The 9,564-nt window shown below is 38.3% G+C and overlaps 1 protein-coding gene and 1 long non-coding RNA gene across 2 annotated transcripts in view; both read left to right on the top strand.

Annotated features, from left to right (window-relative positions):
• Positions 1-3,372, top strand: part of lnpa (limb and neural patterns a) — a 9,684-nt gene extending 6,312 nt beyond the window's left edge. The window contains 6 exon segments of the mRNA XM_020596515.1: positions 1-8; positions 11-115; positions 1,195-1,300; positions 1,624-1,694; positions 2,005-2,163; positions 2,398-3,372. The exon segment at positions 1-8 is cut by the window's left edge and continues 97 nt beyond it. Of these exon segments, the coding sequence (XP_020452171.1) occupies positions 1-8; positions 11-115; positions 1,195-1,300; positions 1,624-1,694; positions 2,005-2,163; positions 2,398-2,570 (622 nt within the window). The 3' untranslated portion in view covers positions 2,571-3,372.
• Positions 3,373-4,418: 1,046 nt separating this feature from the next.
• LOC109958126 (uncharacterized) lies at positions 4,419-7,729 on the top strand. Its single transcript, XR_002274631.1, has 3 exons — positions 4,419-4,619; positions 4,810-5,083; positions 6,268-7,729. It is a non-coding gene; the product is annotated as an uncharacterized LOC109958126 (long non-coding RNA).
• Positions 7,730-9,564: the final 1,835 nt, after the last annotated feature.

Below are 9,564 nucleotides of genomic sequence, written 5' to 3'. Positions count from 1 at the left end.
CGCTCTTCCCATTCTGCTCCAGGTGGACCCCCAGAGAGGAGCTTGTCGGCTATAGCTGCTCAGCAGAGCTTGATGAGGAAGCCTGTGACCCCTGGAACACCTGTTCCAGGAGTCGGTGAGTTGCCTGCACACAAGGGGACCACATCATAATGTGGTCGATTAAGGTGTGATTTACTCTTCCCTGACTCTGTATCCCATGTTGCTCAAGGCTCTGTGGTGTGTGTTGTCAGCAAGGATGGTACATGTTATACAGTAGTTGTAATGGGTAATTGTATGAATGCATTTTCAGATATCTTACTAATAGTCTTAGCCTTTTGCAAATAAGTGTTTAACTTAAGATACAATCAGAATATCTACCTTGAGAATGTGAGGCTTGAGTGTTGTATTTTTGGTTGCTTTTAAAGATTTCAAAACCCAGCCAGCAAATAAGATGAAAAACTTTGAATAGTACATTAGTTGTATATGTAAGACATCTGTGGAAGCTAGAGGTTTTAAATATTCAGTATACATTATTTCTGGACTATGAGCATTCAATAGAAGATGGAAATAAGTGTAAATGGTTAAGGAAATGTGCTCCTAGAGGAAGCTGCATGCTGTAATTGCCATGTGGAATGCCAACTGTGAGGTATGCACAAAGCAGGATTACATTAACTATGATTAATTAGGCAGACCTGCATTTGTTCTCTGGGCAATGGTGTTGGAATCTCACTAAATGTCTTTTAATGCTTGGTGAAATTGCCTTTGGCATTGGGAACACCTCACAAATGGTTTACATGACTTGATGTTATCACCTGCTTCTGCTGAAAATTGAAAGTGAAAAGCAATTTGATACAAAGAGTCACCACAGAGTTTCCATATGTTGGTAAATTAATAACCAGCAGGATACTGAGACTCTGCCAAGTCTCACAGAAATGACCAGTCATCTTCCTATGATTGCTCTTGATGTTAGATTATATTAATTACTACTCACCAACACAGCAGGGATTCTGGACGTGCTTTGCAAGTGAGATCCAGTGTTTAGTCATTAAGAAAAAGTGCCAGGTTTTTGTAAAATTCATCATGGTTTGTGCAGTAAACTGTGAATCTGAAGCTCGCTATTTCACAGAGCGTTTACTGTAAGCAGCCCTGTTTATTGCAGTTTGTAGTCAAGACTGCAGACTGAGTCTAGCAGGCACTGATGTTGTGCTTTATCAGGGATGCACCCCCCAGGCCCACCACTGGCCAGACCTGTGCTTCCAAGAGAAAGAGGTGCTATGGACAAAGTCATTGAGTATCTTGTTGGAGATGGCCCTCAGAACAGGTATGCAACTTCTTTTAAAATGAGACATGCTCTTTTCAGTAATACACTTGTATGTGAACATTCTGACATTGAAATATGTTTTCCTACAGTTAATGTTATGTATTATGTAGTTTCGTATTCACAGTACGAAATGCTGTAATGTCTAAATGTGGTTAAATTTATGGTTTTTACATAATAAAACATAGATAATCTCCTAAAAGTAACAGTGGATTGTTTCCACTTTTACTCAGTATGCGTAGTGGACACTGTTTATGTCATCTAATGTCTGTTCATGTTCACGCACTGTATGCTGTCTTCACTGGGTTGTCTTTCCTTTGCCATAGATACGCTCTCATATGTCAGCAGTGTCTGTCTCATAACGGCATGGCATTAAAAGAGGAATTTGAATACATTGGTAAGACTTGGAGAAACACAACACTCTTTGTCAGTCTCCATCAAACACTGTGCCTTCATTTGCCCTCTAGCATTTGGCAGCGTAGTATATCATATGGCTCTTAAATGCCTTTGCCACTACCGACCCCTGTAAGCAAAAAACACAAGATTGAATATGCAAAACAGTGCTACACATCAATCTGAAGTGTTTATGCATCTCAGGCATTTTTTTGTCATTGGTTCGTATTCATGTATATTAATCTATGTCTGTCTGAAAACGTATTTGTGAGCTGACAAACTGTATGTATGATGTTGTGTTTGTGTTGTTTCAGCCTTCCGATGTGCTTATTGTTATTTCTTGAACCCTGCAAGAAAAACCAGACCTCAGGCACCCAGACTCCCTGAGGTCAGCAGTGAACTTAAGGTGTCACCTGAGGAACCCTTATTATCATCATCTGCTGCTGATGTAGATGACGGCCAATCAGTTTTAGGTGATCATGACACTCAAACAGGTTTTTCCACACAGGACATTTAGTTCTAAAAAGTAATGGTCATGCATGTGATCAGATGTTACCAATATAAATACATTTAGAAATACAATTTTTAATTTTGTTGCACACACATATATAGTCATCTATTTTTCTTCTTTTCCTTTCTTGTTGAATTTTTTGTATATGTTTGAGATACACTGGAGTCTAAACTGAAAAACAATGTCCACTCATCAGGGAAAACCAAACTTCCCGATGTCTCTGCTGAAACAGAAACCCAGGAGCAAAGCACACTAACAACCACAGAGCCTGTTTCTCTGTCCAACGGCGAGAGCACTCCAGAGTCACAAGACCTGCCCTCTGAGAAAGCTGATGGAGAGCAAGATTTGTCTGCCATGGAAGTGGAATAAAACAGTGGGGTGGTGATTTCAACAAGTCAGGCTGTAAGTTTATTTTTTCTTCAAAGAAATATGATAACGTACACGTAAATGCTGTGAGTTGGAAAAACAAGGGAGCAGTTGATGTGTTTTTTCAAGTTGCAGTATTTTCTTTTGAGTGTTTTTATGGTTCAGTCATTGTAATGAATTAAATATTAAATTGAATAGCACTAGCATTTGGTGGTTACTGCCAGACAACCCACTTATCCATCATGATTAAATGTCCACCTCATTTTTATAACACCTTATTGAGAGCAATAATCTTTCTAAATGAACTTGGCGGTTTTTCTGATGTTGCATATGCATGTTTCTTTTTCATGTTTTACTTGTTTTGAATGAATTTCTAACATTATTATATCTGGGTTAGCAGGAAACTGCCATGAGAAAAAAAATGTTTTGCAGGGAAAAAATGTTTTATTTATGGGAAATATATTTATAAATATTTTTCTATACTGCTGTGCCTTGCATGACAGTGTTAAACGGGATACTCTATAGCACAGTGGTGCTAAAAATGTTTACACAGCCATGGTAGCATAATAATAATGCACATATGGAATGTATTTATTGCTAAAAGCCAGGTGACTTGTTGGTTCGGTGCCTTTTTTTCTTTTCTTTTTATGAAGTCTGCTTCAGTATTGTCAGTGCAGTTTATTTGCATGCAGACAAAGCACATAACAGTTTTCAGTCTGAGGTGACGGTATGCTTACTGAATGTCTGAGTTCTTGTTCTAATACTAAATAAACCTTTGAGAACATTTGTGTACATATGAGCCCATAGTCTGGATTTTTAAATTGAATCCGCATTAACATCAAAATATGAATAGATCTCTGCCTCTCCCCTGCACATAGCCATGCTAACAATGGCTCCCATATGTCACTGTTACCTGTTTTGTGGCGTTTTAAATCAGTGCCCCTTTTCTCCTCTGTCCAGCTTCTCACCAAGGAGCATGTTTAAGCGGTCCATTTTCATTAGCAGGCCAATCTTAGCTTGTGATCATTTTATTTTAGCTCATTGATCATTTCAGACAGCGTAAGATAATGGTGCTGACACAGAGCCCGACCAGTCTTGATTGCTTGACCCTCTTCATTTGCAACAAGAAAGCCATTGTGGCTACAAAGTCGTTCTCTGCCATCACATGACCCTTTTCCCCAGAAGATACACCGTAAACTATTGGTGAGGTCAACACCCCACATCTATGGGTTTTGATAATGTATGTTTACAGAGACGTGACCTCCCGAGCCTTGAAATACATCAATGTGACATCAACAGTAACGCCTGATTCCACCGCATGCTGTTTGAGGCTGACCTCTGACAAGAGCCAAACGGGGGGAAAAAAAATGGGACATCAATAGGACAGTGCTTGGATGCTTTCACACCGCTGGGAGGTTGTTCAGTATACATAGGCTGCACATATGTGCATCATTGTAAGTAATAAATCACAGAAATCTCTGATGTGGTTTGAAAATGTATGTTTGAGTAATATTTTTGATTACACTCCACTGAATCATTTCTTGACAGTTTGCTTTTTAAATAGTCAGTAGAATTATTATTTGCCTGCAAGGTTTTCAACTTAGTGTAACTGTTTTTGTTTTGTTTTTTCTCTGTGCAATGCTTGAAGAAGATCTCAGACAGATGGAAAGAGCAGTTACTCAGAGAGAAAACAACAGTTGCCAAAGTAAAATTGTGTTCTCAGCTGTAGTTGAATATCTTTGCCTCTAAAAGTACTACAGTTATTCTGGTAGTTGTAGTTGTATAGTGATTTGTATTGGGTGTCAAATTGAAGGCCTACTTAGGCAGTGTCAGTATTTGGGATGGCCCTTCAGCTGATGTTGTCATCACAGTTTGCACTTAACTGACTGTCTTAATTTATTGTATGAGCAATTCAAAGGCATACTGTTTCCATAATTTAAAAACAAAAGATTTTTGTTTTTGTGTCTAGATGTTCAAGATCTGCATTGGTATCACAGAAACACTAATTGATTTTCAAGGTTGACAAATGGCATATAAAGCCCCAGTGCCAAGGTAATTTTGAGCAAGGAATGAAAATGTACAGTGGAGCTGTCCCAAGGTTCAGAGTTCTTTTCATACTCATCTCTCACATGTGCATTTGAGGCCACTTGACTTAAATTTATACTGATCTTTTATTTATACCCAGAAAAAATGGCAGATAAGAAACATAAGCGTTCTTGATATTGTGTTTTGTCATATCTAGCAGCCAAAGATTGAAATCCTGCGAAACAATTTTCTGAAGAAATGAAAGAGCGTGCCCTTCTGAACCCTGGAGGAAAATAACCCCACGGTGCGAGGCAGAATATGAAACTGAGGCACAGAATAAGTAAAATAGACAAGTGCACCAGGCTTGTCACTTTTCCATTTGCTGCCCCCGAGTGTGAGCACTTCAAAATTCTCCTCATCTCTGCAAAGACCTTCATCGTTATGCTCTATCTACTGTACTGAATACGAAAGAAGTACCCTATCAGACAAAGGTAATAAAGAAGTTTTTCTTTTAAGATTTACAATTTTTCTGACAAACATGAAGTATAATGCAAAAGGAAGAACAGCCAAGTCATAAATATGCAGCATAAGCCATTGTGCACTGGGGACAAAGTGGAAAAATGCTGAGATGAGTGTCACAGAAGCAGTTAACATGGTTGTGATATTAAAGATCACCATTGGCTCTTGACAACGGCATCATTACACAGTAATAAGAGTGCAATCTCCTTCAGAGAAGCATTAAAATCAAATTAGATTATACTAGAGCTTGGCTTGATGAGCTGCTAGGGATGATGGTTCCCAAGCAGTGGATCTCTGGTTATTACTGTAGCTCTTTAGTTGCTTGGACTTGAATTGCCACTTGGCTAACTTGAGCAGCTTTGCACAAAAGGTCATCAGCTTCCAAGAAATTAGTTTTTAAAATTCAAGTCATTTGAAACTTACACACCCAGATGGATGAGTTTCCACCCCCCACCCCTCATTCTATTTGTCAAATAGGAACTGCACAGTAGTTTATACCAGAATGATATTCAGGGATCAGAGAGCATTGTCATTCTGTGTCCTATCCTGAATCCAATACATGACTGAGCAGTGACATTTGTTTGAGGACTGATACAGTTGGACTATCATTACTGCAAACAATCCACTCTTGTACCATAATTATATGGTAAAGCTGAAGAACACCTGCTAGAGAGTGTATGGATAAAAATATTGATTTCATCACAGTATTAAAAAGCTGTATCACTTGCATATAATGAATTAGATGCCAACACAATAATAGAATGTATTCTCTCTGTTTGTGCTTTTAATGTTCCTGAGCATGGATCATTTCTGTGCTTGGCAACTGATATATTGATTAATTTTATACAGGATGGAACATTCTGTGGGAATCAATAACAAAAAGAAGCCCCATCATGTGCGTAATTCAATTATAGAGCAGATCCAAGGCACAAAAGATGACACTTTCTTTTGTGTTCTTGCTGTTTTACTAGTATTACATATTTCCAAGGGATGATGCCCAGGAATCCACCAAAAACAATAGGAAAAAGAAGAAACACACCCCTGCCACTACCTCATGTGGAAATCATACAAAGCATCCTGCAGGCAGCAGGTTCATTTTATAGCTTCATCTATTACCACACTGTCATTGTTAATTGTCTTCTTTTTACCTCTGCAGGATTCTCCAAATTGGTCCTATCGAATGTGACAGGAGGAAGAGCATTAAGCATCTGACAAGATGATATCTAAGTTCAATTTCCTACTCCTCACCTGATTTATACCTGCAGCAGATCATTTTCTTTTACTGTCATAAAGACCTCTATAAATCAGCGGTGCTTATTGAAGCACTACAGAACAGGGTTCCTGGATTTGTATCCCCTGTGTTTGCTATTATGAAGCCATTACAACCACATTTTCCTCCTTCAAACAAAAATGATCAAATCTAATACTGGCAAGATTAGAGAGATAAAGAAAGAGAGCGCTGGCAGAGCTGTTCAGCACAGTCCCTATCTAAACAATATGCTCTAAACTCAATAAAAACAGGGCTTTTTGCTGGTGACACCCATTATCCATCTGTTTGGACAAAATTGCTGTATCATGGTATAAATCTGCGATACAAGTGACATATCCTCTAAAATAAAAGGGAACATTAACTGCTCTATCTTCTAGAGGCCATGGGACTAGCTGGCTATAAGCTCAGTCAAGTGTGATGGCAGTTATACTGTGTTTTACTAGACTGCAGACAATTATACTTTGCTCCTCTCCCCTAAGAAGACAAACTGCCATGGCTTCAGCTGAAATGATTTCAAATAGATTTTCCAAAATGTCTGCCGCCAGATTGCTTCCATACATTATTTCACTTAAATGGAGAGAAAAAAAGAGGGAGTAAACCCACAAATCAATCACAATAGCCCACTTTACCAGATGGAAAGACAAGAGCTTTCGATGTGCATTGAAGACCTGCAGAGAAGGACACTTATAGGATGTGCACAGTCCTCTCTGATGTGTCTCACTCATTTTGAAGGATGACAGAGTATCTACTTTCAGTGGTGAGCTGGCAGTGCTGTAAGAGTGGAATAATGTATAATGAACTGACCTGCTGGCTTCTGGCTAGTTCAATGACTGAGTAATCCATTAAGAAAAAGGGGAAATACAATTATTTTACACATGATAGGTTACTAAACACACAACACACACTGTACTCTGATAAAAGACAACAACAACAAAAGAGATGTCACAGTGTTTAATACTAATTTTAATATACTTAAAACCCAAAAGTCATGTTTTGTGTGGTATTAACAATTGTATTTGAGTAAGTGATCTGGATATTTCCTCCAACACTGGTTCAACAAGCCTACTTTTCAGGCATTTCATCTACAGTACCTCAGCATCTGGATAGAAACAAACGATGCAACGGTTAACATCCAATCAGGGCATTATGTTCTAAACAGATTGCCAAATGCTGCTAACGCTAGCATTGAAGTTATGCTTTTGTCCTTGTCTCAATAATATTGGAGATGTCAGATAGTATCTATTTAATGTAGCTAACCACATACAGTATATGTACATGTATATGTATATATACTTGTATATCAGCATTTGTAATGCTGATGGCTATAGTCAGAACTCGGTTAGAGGAAGGTGTTTCATGAAGCAGCGTAATGCTGATGGCTATAGTCAGAACTCAGAGGAAGGTGTTTCATGAAGCAGCCAGTGAAAAATCGCTAATGCTAATGTTACTAGCTAGCCATCTAGCTAGCTGAATAGAAGCAGAGATGTTGCAGTGCTGTACCTACATTTGGGGGGAAAAGTGTAAATGGTACCTGTAAAGTGAATTTTAGTGCAATGCACATAAACTTTACATGCTGTGGGAGAAATTATCCTTTACATTTGACCCTTTTCAATCATATAGGGCCAGCATGCAGCCACATCACTGTAACATCAATATTATAAGTAGAGCCTCCTCCTGAGAAGAGGAAAGTTCATGAATGTTGCCAGTCAGGACGCTACAACAACGCATAAACAAAAAAAACTTTGACAAATCAACAACAATGACAATACCTCAAATCCCACCTGACATGTTCAAGCCAGAATAAGAAAAGTGGACAGCAGGACAAAATACAACAGCATTAATTAATTTGAGTCTCCTTCATAGATAGGTAAACGGTATAAGATGAAGTCCCACCTGACATGTTCAAGCCAGAATAAGAAAAGTGGACAGCAGGACAAAATACAACAGCATTAATTTGCATAATGCAGATATAGTAACTTCTCCAGCCTTAGAACAGTTCATTCAATAGAAACAACACATTAACCGGCAATGCAACATGTGTGTTTTTTACACTTAGTGTTACATCCCAAGTAGTAGCAACTTTGTCGACAAATTCAGTCAGTGATCACTGCTAACAAACTAAACTATTGTTTAAGACTTTACATAGTTGGAAAAAAGTCTCGCCAGCAAGAGTTTGCAAGACTCGTATAAGCCGAGCTGCTCCTGCATAGCATTACAACTACTTAGATACACCTCATTTTTTGAGCTTTTAGCCATGTTTAAGATAATTCATTATTGTAACATTGCAGGTAAGTCAGAAAATACAGAAAAGCATGCTCTTAAATGTTGGTTAATGTTGTTGGGCTCTTTAATGTTAGTACAAAAATGAACAGTACATCACTTACAGTAGTGTATGTACAGTGTGTAGTGTATGCTTTATAGTACTGAATAGTTTATTGTTCAGGTTGAATAGGGCATTCTGTGTAAGACTCCTGTGACCCTGAAAAATGCAAAAAGGTAAAAAAAAAAAAAAAGATTGATGCATAAAAATATTCCCCTAAAAAATGTGGTTTAAAAAGAAATTTAAGACTTTGAGTAAACCAACAGTGTTTCTCCTGGAAATTTTTTCAGCATAGCCACAGTTGTGCATGTGTCCACAAGCACGCAACACCGGATGCTGATGAAGGGTGCTGTGGAGCTATAGCTTTAATTTTCATATGGCAGTATATGGAAAAGGATGCACACTGGGCTTAATTCATAGCCTAACTATTAATCATGTAGCTTGGCTTGTAACAGTCACTCTGCCATAGACATTTGGTAACACTCATTTATTTCTGCTACCTTTGCCAAAGAAGTTAGCTAAGTAAAAGATTTCTGTTAGGAGAGGTAGGTAGGTCTACCCTGTAATTGTATGTTACTTCTCCAAAGTGGCCAGTTGCTCGGGAGCAGCCATTGTCTGGACTCCTAAATGGTGTACTGTATTTCTAGCCCTAGTCAGAAATTCCAGGTTGTGGCGATTACCTTTCCTCATGAATATTAATGAACCATGTGAAATTCCATAATCCCCATGATTTGTGTACCACTAATGTATATACTGTATATAATTGAAACACTAAACCTACGTGGACACAGAAGTATGCCCAAAATTCTCATTGCACACATTCAGTTGTCTAAATAGAAACAGGTCAAATGGGCATATAAATA

This window comes from Monopterus albus, unplaced genomic scaffold (genome assembly GCF_001952655.1).
Source record: "Monopterus albus unplaced genomic scaffold, M_albus_1.0 scaffold30.1, whole genome shotgun sequence".
Lineage (NCBI taxonomy): Eukaryota > Metazoa > Chordata > Actinopteri > Synbranchiformes > Synbranchidae > Monopterus > Monopterus albus.
This window is presented reverse-complemented; position numbering and strand designations above follow the sequence as displayed.